The sequence below is a fragment of the Channa argus genome, chromosome 7 (assembly GCF_033026475.1).
Source record: "Channa argus isolate prfri chromosome 7, Channa argus male v1.0, whole genome shotgun sequence".
Classification (NCBI taxonomy): domain Eukaryota; kingdom Metazoa; phylum Chordata; class Actinopteri; order Anabantiformes; family Channidae; genus Channa; species Channa argus.
Window position 1 is genome coordinate 208,734 of NC_090203.1, and position 20,943 is coordinate 229,676.

General features: G+C 41.9%; 2 protein-coding genes and 1 pseudogene across 7 annotated transcripts; all 3 read right to left on the minus strand.

Annotated features, from left to right (window-relative positions):
• Positions 1 to 927: 927 nt before the first annotated feature.
• LOC137130170 (uncharacterized) lies at positions 928 to 2,609 on the minus strand (annotated as a pseudogene).
• A 2,623-nt stretch (positions 2,610 to 5,232) lies between these two features.
• LOC137130497 (thioredoxin-interacting protein-like) lies at positions 5,233 to 10,357 on the minus strand. Of its 2 annotated transcripts, none has more exons than XM_067510731.1 (7): positions 8,949 to 9,888; positions 8,480 to 8,555; positions 8,239 to 8,386; positions 7,126 to 7,338; positions 6,901 to 7,047; positions 5,865 to 6,194; positions 5,233 to 5,464 (listed from the first exon to the last, which is right to left on the minus strand). In XM_067510731.1, the coding sequence occupies exons 1-7, from the start codon at positions 9,166 to 9,168 to the stop codon at positions 5,417 to 5,419; spliced, it is 1,182 nt and encodes a 393-aa protein (XP_067366832.1). In that variant the 5' UTR covers positions 9,169 to 9,888; the 3' UTR covers positions 5,233 to 5,416. The 2 variants fall into 2 exon arrangements, with proteins under 2 accessions (XP_067366832.1, XP_067366831.1); XM_067510730.1 differs by lacking the exon at positions 8,949 to 9,888 and adding an exon at positions 9,900 to 10,357 and having other exon boundaries at positions 5,235 to 5,464.
• Positions 10,358 to 11,198: 841 nt separating this feature from the next.
• Positions 11,199 to 19,211, minus strand: bnipl (BCL2 interacting protein like). Of its 5 annotated transcripts, none has more exons than XM_067510737.1 (10): positions 18,903 to 19,207; positions 15,439 to 15,519; positions 15,163 to 15,230; positions 14,338 to 14,448; positions 13,913 to 14,107; positions 13,715 to 13,817; positions 12,720 to 12,851; positions 12,301 to 12,408; positions 11,641 to 11,739; positions 11,199 to 11,475 (listed from the first exon to the last, which is right to left on the minus strand). In XM_067510737.1, exons 1-10 carry the CDS (start codon positions 18,935 to 18,937, stop codon positions 11,451 to 11,453), a joined length of 957 nt encoding a protein of 318 aa, XP_067366838.1. In that variant the 5' UTR covers positions 18,938 to 19,207; the 3' UTR covers positions 11,199 to 11,450. The 5 variants fall into 5 exon arrangements, with proteins under 5 accessions (XP_067366838.1, XP_067366833.1, XP_067366834.1 ...); XM_067510732.1 differs by having other exon boundaries at positions 11,200 to 11,475; positions 14,338 to 14,592; positions 18,903 to 19,206; XM_067510733.1 differs by having other exon boundaries at positions 11,202 to 11,475; positions 12,301 to 12,387; positions 14,338 to 14,592; positions 18,903 to 19,202.
• Between the last annotated feature and the right edge of the window lie 1,732 nt (positions 19,212 to 20,943).

Sequence of the window (20,943 nt, forward strand, 5' to 3'; positions counted from 1 at the left end):
CCCCAGTAAAGGCTTGCTGATCCCTGTTTCCAGTCTGCAAGCTAACTTGACATAACTGTAAAGTGGTAAAATGTTCCTTGTTAATTCTGGGGACATTCTGATGGTGTGGTGCCACCTTATTGAATGCCAACTCTATGAGAAATATTTGGATGTGTGTCATGGACCTGATTGATTCTTTTTTCTCTCTTTGAATCTGCAACAAACTGGAACCAGTACATGTGCATCTGATGATGAAGGGGGTACTTAACATTTGTGTCTTCAAACCATCCATCTGATTTAACTCTCTCACACGCACTCAGGGTCCGCAAAGGCTTAATCTAGAAGGATGTGGCAGAACTGGTTCATTGTCACTTTTCCAAACACTAAAAACATAATGGGCAGTGTTAGCCAGTCGCAGGGTAAAGAAATCCAGCGCCTGTCTCCTCCTTCATTACCCCACTGTGGAGCAGTGTTCAGTGCCTAAACACACTTCTCTCCATCTAACTTCACGTTCTTTCAAAAACATGTTATAGTATGTCTGTCCAGCAGGGGGCAGACCTGGATTTAGCATTTGTAGATGTATGCCCACTGAATGTGTACAGTTACACATTTACTATATGTACATCTTGAAGATCTGGATCACAGCCTCTGTATGAAGGTAAAGGCTGCAAAATGACTTGGCGATGAAAACAGTGTGATGGCCTCATTCATTGTTCTTCTGTCTTTTTCAGACTGATTCTAAATAAGAGGGGTGGGAGTCCTTTCAGCTGTCAGTTTTCAGTAGCTCAGTTTCTCATAATGACATGACAAAACTGGAGTTTATTGGATGTTTGAAACACTTACTATATAATAAACATTTTTGCTGTCACATTTTAACATTAAGGCAACATTAGCCCCATTTCCACCAAAGGGACGTTTCTTCAGGACCAGGAACCTTTTGTGGAACTTAGGTCCTCTACCTGCTTCCACTGGAGGAACCAGCTTATAATTTTTGTTTTTCACCATAATTCTACTACCTAAAAAAGTCTGGGGTAGTGTTTTCAGAAGGATCGGGTACTTTCGTCAGGGACCGGGCCAGAGGGCTGGCATGGGTCATCCTCATAATTTTGAATGCCCACACAAGGTGCAACCCCCAGCCAGATTGAAAAGGTGGTAGGTACCTGTATTAGAACCGTCAGCACAAGGACAACTAAGCAGATCTGCAGCTAAAATAAATCACTATCACTATCATTAAAAATAGATGACATTTTATTATAATGTACATTTAAGGGGAGTTCACGTTTTGTTAAACAAAACCATTTCTGCTACATTCCTACAAATCATGGATTTTTACCCCTACCCAACTGTTTATTTTTATTTGTTTATGAACATTTCGAGTTAAAATATTTTTCAAATGTGCCACCATATTTGTGCCCAGGTCTGGCCCAATCAATAAAACATTGCTTGATCTGCCCCCCTTTTGGGGGCATTTGGGACAGTGGAGGGGTTAATTTGTTTAATCTTCCAGGGGCTTTAGGCCTGGTGTGGAACTGTAAGTTACAAAGCACCCGAGGGACTTTCACTCCAGTAAAGTTTCTTTGAAGGAAAGTACAAAGAACCTTCTGGTGGAAATGCATCTTTATATTTGTGGCAGTTGGATCAATGTGTGAGAGAGCAACAGTGCACAATTTCTGCATGTGGCACAGCAGAATTACTGCCATTAATCATTTTGATCTTGGGTTTCTATGTCAAAGTAATTACCTAAACTAATCATTGTACCACAATCATTTAATCTGCAGTTTAACTGCAAGTTTAACAAAAAAGCATAAAGGCTGTTGCTACATTTTTATTTCCTGCAAATGTCCAAAAAGTTTCAGGTTTTTTAGTTTAGAGATCAGACTCTCACCTCTCCTGTCTTCCTATGTCGACCCCCATGTTCTCTCCCTAGACAACCTTCTCCTCTTCCTCCTGCACCACAGCAGCAGCAGGACCCCACCAACCCCCTGTCCAGCTGGAGCAGAGAGGATATGGACCCTGTGTAAACATGTGAATTCAGCCCTCAAGCTCACCATCAGCCGGTTGTCTAGGCTCAGGCGAGAGGCAGGGGATGTGTAGTTGTGTTCCTTCTTCAGCTCCTTATCACAAACTATGAGTGTCTTCCTCACCTAGTAGAGTCCATTATGATTGGGCAGCAAAGAGTCCCCAGTCAGCTCACCCTCATCCACAGGCCAGCCGTTCCGAAGCACTGACACGTTAATGTGGCGGGGGTAGAATTACGTGGCCACACACTAAAGCTGATGCCCTCCCAGCACCTGTTTGGTTATAAGCCAGATTTGATGTCTGACCAGCCGCATCACAAGGCATTTCTCTAGGTCCAATAGCTGCCTGAGTGTCCGGACACAGAAAGAAAGGCGGTCATCCTCTGCTGGACATGGACTCCAAGTGTTTGATCCTAGTTAGTCACCTCTTTATGTTTGAGAAAATGTCCCACAGCACAAACATGGCCTCCTGTCCCTAAACCAGAACTGAACCTTCGTCAAACCCTCTGACTCAACGTAGCCCACCTGGACATCATCTACAATTAAGACAACAGAGAACTCAGGAAATGTGGTTGACCCAGAGATGTAGGAGGCCAGTGCCCACAGGGAGTGTCATCCAAAGCCTTAGGGGAAAATCATGAGACATGAAGATTATGGATAGGTTATGCCTTCTTTAGATTTGACCTTAGAGTTGTGTATTAGTTGGTCCTGTTCAGGTCAAACAGGATGTGTGGAAGCATCTGGGTTCAGGACTGTTGGTGGGAGACTTTCTCGCTTTTAAATTTATATTTTAGAAAATGTGGGTAAGTGGTAAAGGTCATGATGTGTTAAGTTTACCTCAAAGTCAGAGCTCAGAGAAACTTGAAAGACTTGTGGATATTAAGAGTCTTTTAAAGTTTGGTACAAAGCTTTCTTACACAATTTCTCTATGGGATCAATAAATTTTTGGAATCTTAAATTTTCTGTCGGAGGAAAGGTGCTTTTCACAGACCTCTGTGATTATTTAATGCATCCTAGTGTCTGACAGCCACAGGTGGGTGTCACCCAAACAACAGTTGTTGGTGACGACTTTGGTACCAGATGTTGGAGCCTCTGAATACAGATATTTCAAAACGAGCTCAACAAAAAACTGTTCCTTTAATGATAAAAGACATCAGCTGGATAATGTCAGATGAACAGTGCTGCAGATAAACACTATCCTCTGCCCTCACCAAACTTGACATCGGCCAAGGAGACAAACACAACAGGCACTACATGTTATTAAGGATTATCAGGTTGTTTACAAACTGTGTTTAACCCTGAAGAAACTAGAATTTATAGCAGCAGTTTTTTACCTGAAATCATCATCTAAGGACATAAGAGAGAAATGAATGTCAGCTGGACGACAAACATGTTGAGGTGATTCAACTCTCTGTTTCTTTTTTTTCACTTTTTTTCTTTCTAAAAGTCACAGAAATGTTTGAGGCAATTACAGTAATGCACATAGCTGTCGCTGGGCAGATTAGAGGATTGTGTCCAATCAGTGAGAAAAAGTTTTTAGCATTTTTAGCAGAGAGGTGTTTTATCCGTGATCTCTGCTTTTCCCTGTCGTGTATCCCAATTAACAGTGTTGCCAGGTAACAAGCTGTTCCCAACAGGTTAATTATTTATTTTTAATCACTGTTTGATGTCAATATTGCACATTCATACTCCAGTAATTAAGACAGAAGGTTTTCAAACCCTTCAGTTTAAATATACAGTATACTCCTAAGCAAAAGTCTTGCATTCACCATCAGAATTAGTAATGAGCACAGACTATCATCTTCTGAAAAATGTACCTAAGTAGGTAAAATTACTGGATAATGCATAAGTGTTTGTAGCCTGATGCAGAAGTTTGACTGTAAGCTCATGGCATAATGTTGACACTGTGGCACAGTGTTTGGTCAAATGGCAAAGCTAATGCTGGGCGTCCAGAAATAACTCAGTCCTCGTGTCCTCTTCCAGGAAACCCACTGTGATCTGATCTGACACCCTCAAATACTGGTTAGACTTTTATTTTGGAAAACGTTTCCTGTAGTGGGACCTGAAAAACAAGGTGAGTTTAATGACACCTATTAAGGGTCACCTCTTTAATTATCGGATCGTTAATTACCTGCTGTGCTGTGATTGGCTGCTGGTGTGTTCACTGTGGCTGTAAGTGTGCAGCGTGTTGTCCTCAGGCTGCTGTGACATTTGACCTCCATTCTGGTTGACTCAGAGCTAACATTAGTATTAGCTCGGTACTCCTAAATGTGGAAAAAGGAATCTGGTGCTGACTCAGAAGCTTGATCACACTCAAAGAGTGTCTAAGACATCAGCCAATCACACGTGGCCTGGCACACCCTGCTGACCAATCAAAGTGAAGTCTGACTGCTGGTCATGCAGGTCAGGGCTGCAACTCCATAAAGAAAGAGCGGAAGAAGGGGGAGAAGGGTTGTGTGAGAGATATGTGGGTCAAGGGTAACATGATGAGCAACAATCTACAGGTTTATTAAACTAATTATTCTCAAAGATCGTGTGTTTGATGTGTGAAACATGTCAAGCGCAGTTTGCGTTATGCTCAGAGGTCAAAGGTCAGACCGAACAGCTGCAGCCTCAGTAATCACAGAAATGTACAGTAACTCCACCAAATCCCGAGAGGTGAACCCTGAACTTCAAAACAGCGTCTAAGGTCCAGAAATGTCCCCCTGACTGGATAACCCATAGAGACACTGTCTAAACACGTCTCAGTCCAAACATGAACTGTCTCATTGGATCTTATCAGTTTGATCAACACACCAACACTTTTCTAAAAGTAAGCACAACTTAATAGGCTGGTCTGGTATCTGCTGTATCTGTTGTTACAGTTTACATTTGTCCTACATAAATGAATCAGGACCTTACCTTACTATCAGTACTGTTCCTGATGTGAGAGGAGACTGACTCCAGATGTAATCAATATAAAATGAAGAATAATTTAAAGTTGGACATACCTCGCTGTTTGCTCAGGGTTTTTTTTCTGCAGTAGAATCTGATTTCTATTTAAATTGTGCGACAGGACAACTGCTGCTGATCACATCATCAAAGATCTTCACAGCAATAGGATCATTTATCAGTATGAGGACCTGTTAAAGATCAGTAACTCAGTATGTCCTGTGTATGAAGCAGCTCTGAACGTGAACCTGCTGTTGTCACAATTTGTGGTACGATTTTTCCACTCAGTAGTAAGTAGAAAGATTTATAGTCACTTAAAACTGATTTATTGTATAAAAAAACACAATAAAATAAAAATCTTATTTACAGAATATTTACATAGTTTCTATTGAAAAAAAAATCACAAACACAATCAGAATAGGAACAACAAAAACATATTTCACATCAAAAGCCAAGTTAATCTCCAGTCCTGATCAGTCGAGCTGTCCTCAGAAGACCTGAAGAACCTGAGGAGGGTTTACAGAGTCCTGATCCACCTGCAGACAAAATGAAAGGTTTTATCATCCAGTCCCTTTCATCTCTAATATCTTTATTTTATGTTTTTTAACCTCATTTCATTCTGCCGCAGTCTCATCCTGATTCTATTCCCTTTGTTTTATTTCACCTCGTCTTTTCTCCTTTGATGTATTTTTCGCATTTTGTTTAATTCTCATTTTCCTTCTTTGTCCTGTGCCATTCTAATCTATCTGGGTTTTCATTATTGTGTTTTCCTCAATGTCATATTGTGCTTTACTCCTTTTATTCACTTTATCATTTTGTCTTGTTTTGTTTTTTGTCATCACCTCAGTTCCTCAGCTGGAGAACAGGAAACCAAACAATCTGTGTGTGTGTGTGTGTGTGTGTGTATGTGTGTGTGTGAGGGAGGTGTCGTCCCACCTCACTGTACGCGGGGGGAGGGGGGTAGTACATTATAGGTGCGCTCATAAAGAGCCCCCCTTCGTCATCATCATCCTCGCCGCCATCGTAGTTGTAGAGCAATGGTGTCTGGGGGCCATCCACTCTTAGGTCTCTGTGGATATTACTGTAGCTTGGGGGGGCAGAGGGGAGCGAGGCCCAGCTGCTCATGGACCTGGCCTGACTTCCCAGGGTACCAGCCTGGCTGCTCATGCTGTTGGTCCTGCTGCCGACGCCACTAAGTGGGATGGTGCCAATGAAGAAGGGCAGCTCCAGGATCAGTTTTTCACTGCCCGGAATGTGCAGGTAGATCTGTGGGGGAGCATGGGGGGTTCATATGTTTAGCCTGGGTTTCATCACATATCAGGTCATTTAATTTCATCGGCTTTATTTATTTTGAATTATATTTTCTTAATTTAATTTGTGTAATTTTCCTTCATCAGATCAAGCTACTTTATCTCTATTGGATCAAAAGTATGTTAGCACTGTGCTGCTGAGGAGGTGTGTTATTCATTACGGTTAGGGTTAGTTCATTTAAAACTATTTACACGGAAAAAAACAAAACTGATCATAAAAAACACGTCATCTGTTTTCCTTATTCTTAAAAAGAACCAGTTGGTGAGTTCAGGAACATCAACAGAAAACAACTGTGGTGTTCCACTTCATCTATTTAGAACAGGTGGACAGTTCTAATGACTGAGTCATCTGAGCTGCTTTTTAACTGCTGAAGGTAAAAACATGGAACCAGGAAATGAAGAAGCTGCAGTACAGAGGTGTCAGAGCATCATCAGGGACGAAACCAGCACCTGGTTTTAGCCTTCAGTCACAGACTGTACAGGATTTATGGATATAAAATTTAAACTGTGCCTCTATGAATAAAAATGGTTGTAATTCCTCCACAGTTCCTCTTTTAGTTCTGGCAAAGACATGTTGGCCCACTGCGGAGGCTAAGCAGCCAACAAGAGGGTGCTTCTGTCCACATACTTATGGCGCTGACTGAATGATGTCATGGTCTCACCATGACTGCGTAGTCCACCTTGATGATGTCACAGCCTAGCAGCGAGGGCTTCAGCTTGGGGACCCTGATGGTCTTTCCCTGCCACATGTCGCACATCCCTGAGATGATGTGGTTTCCTCGAACCACCGACAGTTTCTGACGCTGCACCTGCACGATAAGACAAACATTGCGTCAGGACTGTTCTCGTGACAGGTTATCCAAGGTCATAGCATGTCCGTGCCTTACTTTGGCGTATCCGTCGACCAGGTAGGTTTGTCTGGAGACAATGGCAGCTTTTGGAACCACAATACGGGAACACGTGTTCTCGAACTTGGCGTTGATTGTAATGTCTTCCCCCTCGCAGAATCCCTTCCTGTCGATCTGAGCGCTGATGGATACCTGACCATCAGGGATGAACATACAGGTGATGTTCTTTTGTTTGGAGGCTGCAGCCGGAGCCTGAGAAGAGAAGACACACCTAGTCACAAGCGTGTTCTGCTCAGATCAGCTGGCAGCCTGCGGTTAATTCATTAGGAACATCTACAATTTCGTGCAGTCGATAACTGTTTCAGAGAGAAGCTACAGCTGCACCTCACTCATTTCAATGGGGTGGACAAATTAACAGCAACACTTCATTATGATGTAATTTCCTTTATCAATCAACCTAAGAAAGGAGCCTCCATCACACTGAGCTATCTGCACTGACTGAAAAACAACAAGTGGACTTTTAAACGTAACAGTAGATTCATTTCCTGTCTATGATCTAATGTGTTCATAGATCACATGGTGATGGTTTAGAAATGGTTAAACCTTCAGAAAATATGAGTCAGACTTTCATAAAGATGAAGTGAAAGAAAAAAAACTGATGATGAGTGAAATCAGAAGGTTAAACTCAGCAAAACAGTCGTGACTCAGAAAGGGGTTCATTTGGCTGCATGTGTGTTAAAGGTCATCTTTGTACTGACCAGTACTCTGTACTGGCTGGTGATGAGGTGAGCCTCTGCAGACATAAATAGGTCTGTGTCTGTCATAACATTTGGCTTTTTAAAAGACATTTTCATTTGTCCACATACGTTTTCTCAGATTAACCTTGAGTGTTTCATGTTGTAGTGTAGCTGTGATTATTTAAATCATTTTTCAACTTTAAACGTGATGTTTTGTCAGTGAACTGTTCTGAGAATTTAGAAATTCTCAAAGAACCATTTATAAAATGTTACTTATCGAATCAGTTTTGTTCTATAAAATGGTTCCTTAAAAAAAAACATGCAGTATTAAGAGTACTTTTGGCGGTTCTGAATAAACAAACCCTTTTAGTTCCCTCATAATTCTGAGTGAATGTGTTCATGTGTGTGTTGGTACCAGCAGATCGGGTCGGTTCACATCTAGCGGCTCCTCCACCTCAAACTCCCGCTCACACTGCAAAGCCGGCTGGGAAGGTTGCCCTACCACAGCACGAACATAGTAACGGACAGAGCCGAACTTTCCTTTGTACGATGATACCAGGCGCCTGAGGATGAAGCACAGGACACGTCATGATCAGTCACTGCCATCACTAATCAATAACAGATCAGTTATTATTAATCAATAATCAGAGTCTGACCCCGGTGGTGGCAGCTCAAAACCAAACGTCCAGCTGTAGGTTTTCCCGGGTTGGAGCAGGAAGCAGCCATCAGAGTCTGTGGACAGACAGGGGACAGTTAATGAGCAAGGCAGCGAGTTGCAGGTTTAACTCGTTCACTGTAGGTTAGACTATCTGCTGAGCCCACAAACGTTTTCATGCACAGGTCAGTACCATGTAATAGGTCAACAGAAAGTGGCACATAATTGTGAAGTGAAATGAAAATGATAAATGGTTTTCAAATGATTTACAAATAAATATATGAAAAGTGTGGCGTGCATTTGTATTTAGCCTCCTTTACTTTGATACCACTAACTAAAATCCAGTCGAACCAATTGTCCACCTGTGTGTAGACCATTTCTCTAATCTCAGTATACAGCTGTTTTGTGAAGCCCTCAGAGGTTAGAGAACATTAGTGAACAAACAATGTCATAAAGTCCAACAAACACACCAGAAAGGTCAGGGATAAACCTGGGGCAGCTGTAGTTCAGTTGGTAAGGCAGTTGTCCACAGCAGTGGTTCGATCCCCAGTTGCGGTTACATGTCGAAGTGTCCTTGGCCAAGACATCAAGTTGCTCCTGGTTGGTCAGGTGAGCACATTGCATGGCAGCCACCGCCATCAGTGTGTGAGTGCGTGTGCGTGTGTGTGAATGGGAATCAACATTTACCATTTAGGGAGAGAGTATTGGCGATGTTTAAAGAAGGATTAGGTTTTAAACAATATCCCAAGATTTAAACATCTCGCAGACCAATGTGCAATATATCATTTGGAAATGGAAAGAGTGTGGCACAACTACAAAACTACCAAGACATGGCTGTCCAACTAAACTGACAGTCTGGACAAGGAGAGCATTACTCAGAGAAGCAGCCAAGAGGCCCATGATGACTCTGGAAAAGCTGCAGAGATCTGGTCAGAGTTGATGGGAAGATGGATGGAGTCAAATACAGGACAATCTTGGAAGAAAACCTGACTGGGGCGTAGGTTCACCTTCAGCAGGACAATGACCCAAAACATACATCGCTACAATGGAATGGTTTAGATCAAAGCATATTCATGTGTTAGAATGACCCAGTCAAAGTCCAGAACTAAATCCAAATTGAAAATATGTGGCAAGACTTGTTGTTCAGACGCTCTCCATCCAATATGACTGCGCTTGAGCTATTTACAAAGAAGAATGGGCAAAATGTGGAAATTTTCAAGGAGTATGAATACTTTGGCAAGGAACTTTATATCAGTGATAGGGATCTAATCACAGGGCTGTTCACAGAGCTGCTGACTGAAACACAACTGGATCTAACTGGACCCCAACATTAGTCTGTTGGTACTAGAAACACGCTCTAATTATACTCAGGTAAAAGTACGTCTGCCCCACAGTAATCTGATCAGGTCCTGACCATCTACCTTTACTCAGCAGCTCCTCCAGCCGAAGCTCCTCCTCGTACTTCAGGTACTCCACCTCCTGGCAGCGACTCCTGCGGTTCTTCCCGCCGCGGTGTTCCACGCGGGCGCAGCCGGCGGCGGTGATTCGGAGGCCGGTGACTCTATAGCGCTGAGCCGCTTCCAGTTGCACGGTCCCGGACACTTTGTCCCCGCTGCTATAGAAGGGGCGGACGGGGTCGGAGAAGAACAGCTGGAAGAGTCGGAGCTTGTTACCCGTGGACAGAACCATGACGGCGGTGACCGTGGAGCGGGGGCGATTGGAAATGTTGATAAAATGTGGAACCGTTTCAGTGACGATGGGTGCGGGGTATTAAATCAGATGGAGAAAATAAAAACGTTTTGTTCAGCCATCAAAACAAATATGACCTGATCTTATTGTTATCGTTTAAGTGACGTTACTGCGTCTGTAAACAGACTGAGCTACATTTTATATGGTGAGAGCGGGGGGGGGGGGAGGGGGGTGGAGTCCCGCTATCCCGTTACTGCTCACCGGGCAGCACGTGCAAAAGGCGTGGGTGCACAGAGCCAGGAGGACGGAGCTCTGTGATAGGTCAGCTAGCGCTGGTTGGAGCATTGTAGCCAATTAAAGTGTAGAGAAGACGCGTGGACTGCCCGTGGTGCGGGGGGTGGATGGGGTGTGCGGGTCGGGGCTGTAGCCTGCCTTGTCATCAGAGTCAGAATAGAAAGAGATTTAACACCAGTATTATTAATACTGCAATAATCTAGCATTTACCTTCATTCATAATATTGGTATTGCAATAAAAACGTATTACGGTACTGTAATAATATTGTAGTAAGAATATTACAGTACTGCAGTATTAATCATCAATGCAGGCAAATACAGGAGTAAGACATTTAGCTTCCTTGATATAATTAGTATAGTATACGGTAGAAAGTTTAAATAAAGACTACTGTCATATTATTATTATTACAGTAAACACTGTGATTATTGGCCCACAGTGAGGTTCTGATGGGAGGAGGAATGATCCTGGTACTACAGGGACAGACCGCCCCCTGCTGACAGTCCAGACTGTTGCAGGTCATCCCAGCTTGAATAAGAGTGAAGATTTCAGCTGATTTCTCTGAGCTGTGTTTGATCTTAGGTGAATTTAATTTAATTCATAAGGCCTCTTGTGTATGAGCATCACAGAGGTTTGGGTTTTAATGATCACAAACGTCTCATCACCTCTATCATTTACCTTTTTCTTTTTGTAAGAATCAACAGCTTAATGAATATTTCTTCACTCTGTGTCTTCAGACATCAAACATGTGAAAACAATGTTTGCTGGCAGCTTTTATTAAAGGAACATGTTTTAGTGCTTACACATGATATACATTTACTCTTCTTTACACAGAAGATTCCCACAGCAGCTCCACCTGATCTTAACTTACCACCTCACTACCCCCCCAACTCACACACAGACAGTATAAATAAACCCCCCCGTCTTTGCTTTCTATACAGGCAGCATTGGTGACCTTTGACCTCTTGGATCTTCAGAGAGTCTGTGATCGTCATCTGTTCAACTTCTCATCGAACCTGCAGCAGAGCGGATGGAGGTCAGGTTATCTTTAAAGAACCACAGCAGAACCACTGAGAGAACACAGGAGATCCCCAGGAAAAACAAAGAAAAACCACAGAGTACCACAGTAGAACAAGAGGAGAGCCCTGACAGAAGCTAAATGGAAGAGTGCTGGTTCTTACTGGCGTATGGCATCTGGGATCTGCAGTCTGTCTGTGGGGATGATCTGAGAGAGCTGCTGAAGGCTCTGAACGAATCGGATCTTCCTGCTGAACTTCTCACTGTGGTCAAATGTCAGAGGTCAAAAAGGTATCTGCTGTTTGGTTAGTGATGAGAGGTTCATTTAGAGGTTTCCAGTCCAGGCACAGTGCAGGTCACACTAAACCATCTGTATTATTATATGAACATACAAAAAGCTGATCACTGATGAAATCATGGTTTTCTCTTCATTCCTGGGATGATTTATGCTGATGCTTTGTGTAATGTTACTGTACAGTGTGACAGCAGCAGAAATCAATTCCATCAAAATGCAAATCTTAGAATCATAAGGTTCTATAGAACCTAGTATCAGCATCAGTTGTGTTTGTGCTAAACCCTGTGACACAGAAGGCTGCTCAAAGGCTTTAAATCTTAGTGCTTTCATTCCAATTGCTGCCAGGTCACTTCCCAATAGGCACTTTACTTACAGGTGAGTACACAGGAGTTGCATTTTGGAGTGGTAGCGGCTATTTGCTGGAGTCAGTACAGACCAGGGTAATCTATTATCAAACTGGGCTTGACTAAACTGTCGCTATGGTTACCTAGATCTAGTAAGCAGGTAGATGTGGTTACGTGCTGCTCACCTGATAAAGGGTTTGACCAATGTGACGAGAGCTTTGATGTACCAGGCAGGATGGACCACAAGTAGCCCCTTCAGGTCCTTCTTCAACCTGCAGGCACACATCACACACCTGTCATCATGGAAACAAGTAAGATGCTCAGTGTTTGGTTGTGAATGCATACACCTCTCAAGGCACCTCCTAAAAAACTAACCAGTGCCAAATAGAGTCAGCTCAGCATAACGTGGGGCTTTAGAGATGGTGACTTCGGGAGACACGGGCCACACAAAAAACCCCACCCTGCTATTTAGAGCCCACAGGTGGAGTTCTGTGGGGGGCATCTTACCCACAGATTTAACAGCAACATAAAACTTTATTTTCCTCTGACTTTAGCAACACAGCTCAACCCCACAGGGCTGTTCCCACATGTGAACCCAGCCAACCTTCTGTCAATGGAGGTGTAGCACTGATGCAGCCATTTGATGGCCGGCAGCTTGTTCCTAGGAGCCATGGCACACAGGTAGACCAGCAGGTAGTTCTCTGAGACCATCAGGTCCAATGTTCCCACGATGTACCTGCAGACACACACACACGCTCAATTGTGACCTGGATAACCACTATATGAGGATGATGATGATGAATATCACCTCATTACAACATAACTTATAGGAAACGTTTTGTTAATGTGGAAATCCACTGTCACACAATACATAAACATTTTTTGCAGCTTTACTGAACTAAACTGTCACTGTTTATTAACCACCACCTGCCACATAGGTGAAATAGCTGGTGGAGGTGGTGTTATTGCTTCATCCTCTGTCTTTAAGATCTGAATTAAAATGTCAGTGCTTGTAGGTACTGCTTGATTTAAAAAGGCAATAGTACATGACAGTAGGTCATGGTCCCTGTGTCTCTGTCTCTGTCTCTGCACAGACACTGTCACATTTCACCGGGAAAACCACCATGTTCAACATGGTTCTGAGACTCAAATGAAAAATCAACACACTAAATTTTCAGTATAATTTATAATTATTTCAGACTTTGAAGCAGGTAAGTGCAGCACTTTTGTAAGGATGGCAAAATGTGGGGCGACCAAATTATACAGCCTAAAAAGATATATGTTGTACAATTATTCTGCCAACAGTGTCCACGAGTAAACTTCAGTTGGACAACTGTATAATCATCTAGTTAGACTAGACTGTTTGTAGAGTATTGTGGTGGACAGTAAGCTGCAAAGAGAGGGGCAGTATCGTTCTCATTCACCTGTTATTCCCGTTGCGATGAATAAAATATCTATCTAGCTACCTAGAGTGACAGAGGTGCATGTGCCCATCTTGCAGGTTTCACTCCACCATAGTCTAGGTCTTTATTCAATAGAAGTACATTTTTCTCAGTGAAACTTTGGTGAAGCCCTCAAAACCCTCAGAAACAGGTTCACCTGAAAATGTTGTCCATGACGTAGTCATAGTCCTCCACTGTGTTCTCCGGCAGGTAACAGGAAGTGAACAGAATGATGGCGTTCATCCCATCTCCATAGTATCCTGACAACATATCAGACACATTCAGTTAAACTTAAAGCTTCACAAAAAAATACAATTTAGTTCAACAAGGAATCCCACAATGTTTGACTTCTAACCTCCATGAGACAAGACCTGCAGGTACGGCTCCAGGACACTCATGTTTACATGATATTCCTGTCCAGAAATACAGAACCTCCTCCAACGGCGTCCCCTACTGTCTACCTGGTCCAGCTCCATCAGACCCTCTGATTGGTCCACTGGACTCCTCAGCACCCCCACAGCCCCACCCCTTCCTATCCGGGGGAGATCATCTGTCAGACAGATGTGAAAGGTCAAAGTTGTCAGAAAGAGGTCACAGGTCAGAGACAGCTCAAAGATCAACACAGTTCAGTGCCAGGACCTGTTGGGTTTTTGTGTCCGATTCTATCCAGATGACTCAGAGATGTATTACATCTCTGATCCACCTCACAAACCAAAAACAACTTCCCAACAACAACAATTAAAACAAGATAGAAATAACCCCAGCACGTGGAGTTCTCACCCTCCCACTCTAGTTCATGGGTGCTGTCCGGCAGAGTTCCTGTCTCGCTGTCAGAAGGTGTCTCCAGAGCCTCCAGGTTAATGTCCAGGGAAGGCGTATCATCCGGCGTCCCTGACAAAGCGGCGGCAGAGAATCCATCGTGACTCAGGTTGTGAGAGTCTCTGTGGCTCAGAGTCAGACTGAGAGATGGGGCCACCAGACGCTTCTTAGTCCTGCCACCAGTGGCTCCTGATAGGGCAAGACTAGTAGATGGGGCTAGCTCATAAGGGAGGCGGGGCACAAAAGGAGGGGGTGAAATTAGAGAGATAACCTACACCTATAATTTCACTAGTAAATTAAAATTTTAATTATAAAGCAAAATTTGTGTTTATTATTTTTGACTATAAGCAGTCAATTATTTTCACCCCACTGTCAGTAATTACTGCTTCACAGGAATTTTACAGACCTATTATAAACTGTGAACTCCGCAGTACAGTAGCTACTCCTCTGCATGTACTGTGTGAATGAAGAAGGCTTAACTGGTTCTGTCATCATCTGTAGATAAAAAGCTAATAAGAAAAAAGGACTAAGCACCAAACACAATTTTATTTAAAGCTCTGAGCCACAGAGACTCTCACAACCTGAGTAGCTTATGTCCCTCATCTTGTATTTACATCTTAGTTTGTATACCTCATCTGAGTTCTGTGCAAGGAACCATGTTCAGATTAAACCAGTTCATGTGGGAAACGGCATCTGCAGTTTACAGACCTGTCAACTCTGTGGAAACACTTTATCTTGTCATTTTAGAATTTATGTGGCTTAATGTAAATGTAGTCTCACAATTACCTGGTTGCTGCCCCCCTTCTGGTGGGATCTGTGTCTCTTCTGGACTCCCACAATCCTCTGGGAGAGGCCTGGACCACATGAAGAGAAACATCAAGTAAACGTCAATTAGAGCAAACTGTACACATACAAAGAAACTAAGAACAGCTTCTTCAAAATCTCTGATTCAGATTTAGACTAGGCTCTGCTTTTCATCCACTAGGACAGAAACACTACAGACAGACGTTAGGTTGTTAGTTCAGTGTTTCCTTTCTAGCACAAAGGTGAAAGGTCAAAAACCTGGGGAAGCCATCGTCCTGCCACTCCTCTCTAAGCTCCATGCCCTGGATGTTGAGGGGACCCGAAGCCACTACAGGAGCCCTGCAGGTACAAAAGATGGAGAAATAAAATCCTGAAAACAGCATAGCTCAGGTTCACTGAAGATAATCTGATCTAGGTGTAGAGGCAGGCTTACTCGTGTTTGGTGGTCCACTACAATTATCCACTCCAGAGGTTGTTGTATGACAAACAGAGCATTTATTGAATGCCACGTTCCACAATTGAGCTGATAAAGTATTTCAACAGAAAACGTTGATATGATAGCCAATAAATTCCACAGAACACAGTAGTAAACCGTTTACCTCCAGTTACACACTCAACTTTCCACTACTAACTTGTTGCACTGCCCCATTACCTTGTAATCCACATCCGTCCGTTAGCTCCAATAGCTGTAAACAAACTTAATTTTCCTGACCGCTCATTAGGCAAACTTCAAAGGCAAAAACTTGAAAGGCAGTTATTTGTTGTCATCGATGATGCCATTGATACACTTATGCATACACTTCTTAATTTTCCTAATCCTCCAAGACAGAAAAACACAGAGAAAACTCTCCTTTGCTCATATACTCAGTTTGCGGGAAGTTTGTGACTGGTCTCAGAGACTGTTGGAGTGTTAAAATCTTTCTTGGTTGTCTTATGACAATTGGACACAGAGAGAAAAGAACCAAATCTGTTCTCATGAGTCTGAACCTGTGGGTTCAGGACTGGTCTCTTGGTTCTAAGCCAAAACCAGGAGCTCAGTGACGTGCCTCTAATACTCTGCAACAACTCTATATTTAACATTTAAAAGGCAAAGTTATATCTTTTATATATTACTAACATGTTTTATGTTTCAGCTTGTAGAGCATGGGGTGACAAACAGTAGGCCTCACTGACACAAACTGGCTGGAAAAAGTAAAAAACTTATTTGTGCAACACAGAATGACCCTTGGTTTCTGCTACACTCGGTTTATGTTAGTGACTGTGTAACTGATCTGTAACAATTTTTTTTTTATTTTTCACTTATGAACTTCAGTATGTAAAATGGGGGTACAATGTTAAAACTACATTCTTTGACAAACTGAAACAACTGCTGAATCATCAGACTGAGACAGGACATGGTTCCAACACCTGTAAGGACTCACCTGCTTCACTGACACATTTATAATCTCAAACTTCATCTTTAAAATCAAACTGGAACTTACAGTAAACTCTAACACATGAAGACCAGTGAGTCAAAACAGAGATACATAAACAGATCTTAACGCACTTCCTATAAAATCTGAATCAAATCACAGTGAACTGACCTGTCTGACTGCTCTGATTCTGACTGTTAAGTCAGAGCTCTATTGTTTCTCTATTTGTTGTTACTGAGGCAGAAGATTGAGACACACCCGCTCATGTCACCACACCTGTGTGCCTAGTCAGGTGTGTTCAGGTTACAGGTGAAGGAAATCAGGTGTTCATGTTTCCACTGTGGTGTTTTCAGGGTGAGATTGTGAGAAGTAGGATTTAAACATGCAACACCACCAAGAAACTGTCCTTACACAAGCACTTACCTGTTCAGATAATGGCTCTGCAGCAAGTTACTGGGTGTTTAAATGAGGATTCCCAAGGAGGTTCCAGAAATGTTGAAATTCACTAAGGTTTCACAGATTCTAGGGGTTCTTAAGGAAAAATGTAAGATAAAATGTAAGTCTTGAATTCAGGACCTGAGATGGTTGCAGAAATCCTGAAAGGGTCCAGAGGACGGCTCAGGGTTCATAACGAGGTTTGTAAAGTGTTTAAAGGTTCCAGGATTACCAAGGGTCCGGAAGTGCTTAAGAGTCCTTTGAGAATTTCAAATTTGGTTTAATAGTTCTTGAAATAGCAGGACTTCAAACAGAGGTTTATGTTTGTACGGAGAAGGTTTAATGAATCTTGAGGAGGTACTTGATCAGGTTTTTAAGAGAAGGAACGGTTGAGGAGGATCTTAGTGTTTTCTCAGAAGTGCTGCAGGAAGTTCCAAGTGTTCTTTAGAGGAAAGCTTGTTTAGGTCCTATGGTTCTTTATAAAGCTTCAGGAAGGTTTGGGAAGTGTTTTCAAGGAATTCGTTTTTTTAAGAGGTTCCAGTGTTCCAGTGTTTTGTTTTGATATCAGAGAAAGTTCCATGGTTCTTGAAAAACGTTACAGGGCTCCAGGGGGCCTCAGGATTTCTGGAAAAGGTTCCTGGAATGGTTGAGAGTTTCCCTCAGAATTTGACTGCAGTTGTTTTAAAGTAAGACTGGATGGAGACATCAGTGATAGTGATACTGGATCCACCATTTGTTCACATTGCATATTTCCTCAATGGCTTCTTCGCTTCACTTTGACTGATGCTGTTTGACTCAATGTGACTGATGTTTTGAACCAACAGGATCCAGAGATAGAGACCAGATCACATTGTGCAGGAACACGTGTTGTATAGTCAGTCTTGGGTGGTGGTGTGTTTTTGGGCAGCAGTGACCATACGAGTTTAACAAGATTAATAATACTATTATTAATGAACAATAAATAAACATGTCTGATTATGAACATAGATTTACTCAAGTAGAGGTCTGAGGTACATGTGCATTACTGGAGTATGACTCCCATGAGACACAAGTGGGGCTGAAAATTTACTTTCAACTGTTAAAATTACAATTTTGTATTTCCCACTTGCAGTTTTTAAAATTTGAAAAGTTTTTTATTTCACTCATTTGATTGTGTTAATACTTTAAAGGTTTGAACTGAAAAAACCTGCTACAATTGTCACTCTAAACTCACTGCTGTCTGATTTATTACTCACTCAACAATCCAAAAAGAAAATTACCAGTTACTTACTCCATAACCACAGTAGTCTGTCACAATACCTAAAATATCTCTTAAAGCTTCATCAGTTAAAGACCTCAAACACAGGAATAATATTAATAGAACCATAGAACAAGTTGCATTTTTCTGTCACAGACTACAGAACATGTTTTATTACACAGAACTAATTTGATTTTAAATGCAGGACTTCAAAGGATTTTATAATCTGGCTGGTGTTAGTATTTTTACTTATCAAAGTATTTTAATACTTTCTCCATCACTGGTGATAATCTATTTTCTGGTCCTGGAAACAGAACCAAGTGCAGTGACTAGGAGGACCTGATCTACAGAACAACAGGTTGTGAGCTCAAAATCATGTTCCACAAACTCCTGACCTGGGTCTGAACCTGACCCTGGAAAATCCACAGGAGGCAAAAAGCGAGCAGCTTATACCACAGCAACCCTTCGCTGACCGTGAAGAAGAACCAACATCAGCATCAAAAACACAAGTTTAACTTCCGCTTTCTGCTCAACAGGAAACTCTCTCTCTCTCTCACACACACACACACACACACACACACACACACACACACACACACACACAGACCACCTCAGTTTCGTTTGACACATTAACATACCTGTTCTCTGTGTACCTGTCCGTGTGCTGATTCATGTCATCACAGTGATGTTACAGAGTGTTCTGACCAACATGTATGACCTGCTGGACGTACCCGTGTGTGTGTGTTCGTGTCACAGCTTCCTCTCTCTCTCTCTCTCTCCCTCTCTCTGAGGTAGCTGCCACTCTTACTCTATGGGGCTCGTCCGCCCTTGCTTGCTCTGCCTGACAGGTTCGGCTGCATTTCACACCAGAGCCTCCGTCTCATTGGTCAAGGCTCACCTGCTCTGTGCAGACAGGTGAGATGACAGATCAGTTTCCCTCTGACTTTATTAGCATCAGCCAATCAGCTGCTGCAGTTATTTAAAGCAGTAGGAAGTGGAGGGAGTCTTCAGGGTCCTACTGCTTGCCTCTATAGAGGTGAAGTAAAACCACAATAATCCCCTGTTCATGTTCTAATGGCTGCATGTGCTGGTGGTTGGGGGTCTGAGGTTAAAAAGCTATTTGGGTTCAAGCACGCATTCTGCAGACACAACCTGAAAGACCTACATTAAAAAACGAGTTTGGAGACTGAACCAATATCTAATTACAATGCAGTAAGGAAAGTGTTCAGTTACTCAAAAAAGTACTAATACTACACTGTGAAAATAACAATATGTATAGAATTCCTGCACTAAAAATGTTACTTGAGTGAAAATATAATATATGTTATATTGAAGAACAAATTAAAGAATCTGCACTTGTTCTGCAACTGTTTGTCTGTAATTATCAGAGAGATGCAGCATGTGTCAGGAACCCAAAAATAAAGGTCCTGAATTTTAAATGGTACAAAGCTTAAAGAAACATAAGGAAAATATACTTCTCCAGTTAAATATTCTCTTGTAATCACCGACATATTAATGTGTGCAGTTAAATGAGTATACAGTAGACTTTGTTTATAAATAATAATTTTTAGACTAAAACATAAACATTTAATGGTTTGTGGTGTTAAATGACCATTAATTTCAGCTCCGCTTGTTTGTACTGATAGTTTACGCTTAAGCTAGTATATACTACCGAACAACATTTTTGTATGTAAAAAGTTGATTTTGTTACATCAGACTATCAGGCTGAGGCACATTCACTGACTCTGAGATTTTGCCTAATTCAGGGTCAAAGTTCAACAAAAAGTGAGTGTGACCGTTTGTGTTTTAACACTTTCAAACTGTTAGAAGAAACGGTTCAGTTTCCACATCTAGTACTTTTTATATTGTAATGTCCTGTTGCTGCAAACTCATAACTTCCTCTTCCTGTTTCACAATAAAAGCCTAAAACATTGATGGTGGAAACAATACAGATGTTCATTTTTATTTTCAACAAGAGTTTGCTAAAAATCCGCAAATATTTTATTTCACATCTAAGACGAAAAACATTTTCGCGCTTTAATACTTTTTACATTTTTGTTCTTTATTGATGACTTAGAAAGTCAAACATTATTTAAAATTTTATAATTTATTTATTTTAAAAGTCAAATTTTAATCCCTGTGTCTCAATTGCTATAGGATTGTAGTACATTATTTTGTCATGTATATGTACATGGTCTAAATTCCTTTAATTCTAACATGTATTCAAAGTCTTAAACAAGCAGTACTGCAGTAATGTGATTGCTACAGTTCGAACAAACAGCTGCACACTGCTACTGCGGTATTTAGAGATGAGGGGGCCTATGTGAAGCACCTTTAGACCACAATAATGTCTTTACCTGCCACAGTGTTGTGTGTTGTAGCTTGTGTGTGATTTCTACATCTTTGGCTTGGTGGCTGTTTTTACCTGTAGGACAGGTGTTTCTCACCTGTAGCTACTTTTCTCTGTACAAACTTGCTGACAATAATAATTGTTTGGGGTGACAGTTTGAACTTCGTTAATATGGTTTTTGTGGGTTTTAGTTTATCAGCCACAGGTTACTATGGGCCCCCCCATCAGGAAGTCAGAGCAGGTGCGCGCAGGCTGAATTTAGAATTAAAATTAAGAGTTTGGTGTAAAAATACAGACTCGGGTCCTGACACTGTTAGTTTAGTTTGTCA

What these genes read in the sequence shown, in the direction of transcription:
- LOC137130497 (XM_067510730.1), bottom strand. Translation starts at nt 10,167, where the DNA reads ATGGTTCTGTCCACGGGTAACAAGCTCCGACTCTTCCAGCTGTTCTTC. An exon ending in GGAGGAGCTGCTGAGTAAAG is followed by an intron (nt 8,556 to 9,899) that starts GTAGATGGTCAG and finishes GTCTGTCCACAG; the next exon opens with ACTCTGATGGCTGCTTCCTG. An exon ending in TGAACCGACCCGATCTGCTG is followed by an intron (nt 7,339 to 8,238) that starts GTACCAACACAC and finishes TTCTCTTCTCAG; the next exon opens with GCTCCGGCTGCAGCCTCCAA.
- bnipl (XM_067510732.1), bottom strand. Translation starts at nt 18,937, where the DNA reads ATGAATCAGCACACGGACAGGTACACAGAGAACAG. An exon ending in GACAGGTACACAGAGAACAG is followed by an intron (nt 15,520 to 18,902) that starts GTATGTTAATGT and finishes TTGTACCTGCAG; the next exon opens with GGCTCCTGTAGTGGCTTCGG. An exon ending in CCATGAACTAGAGTGGGAGG is followed by an intron (nt 14,108 to 14,337) that starts GTGAGAACTCCA and finishes TCTGTCTGACAG; the next exon opens with ATGATCTCCCCCGGATAGGA.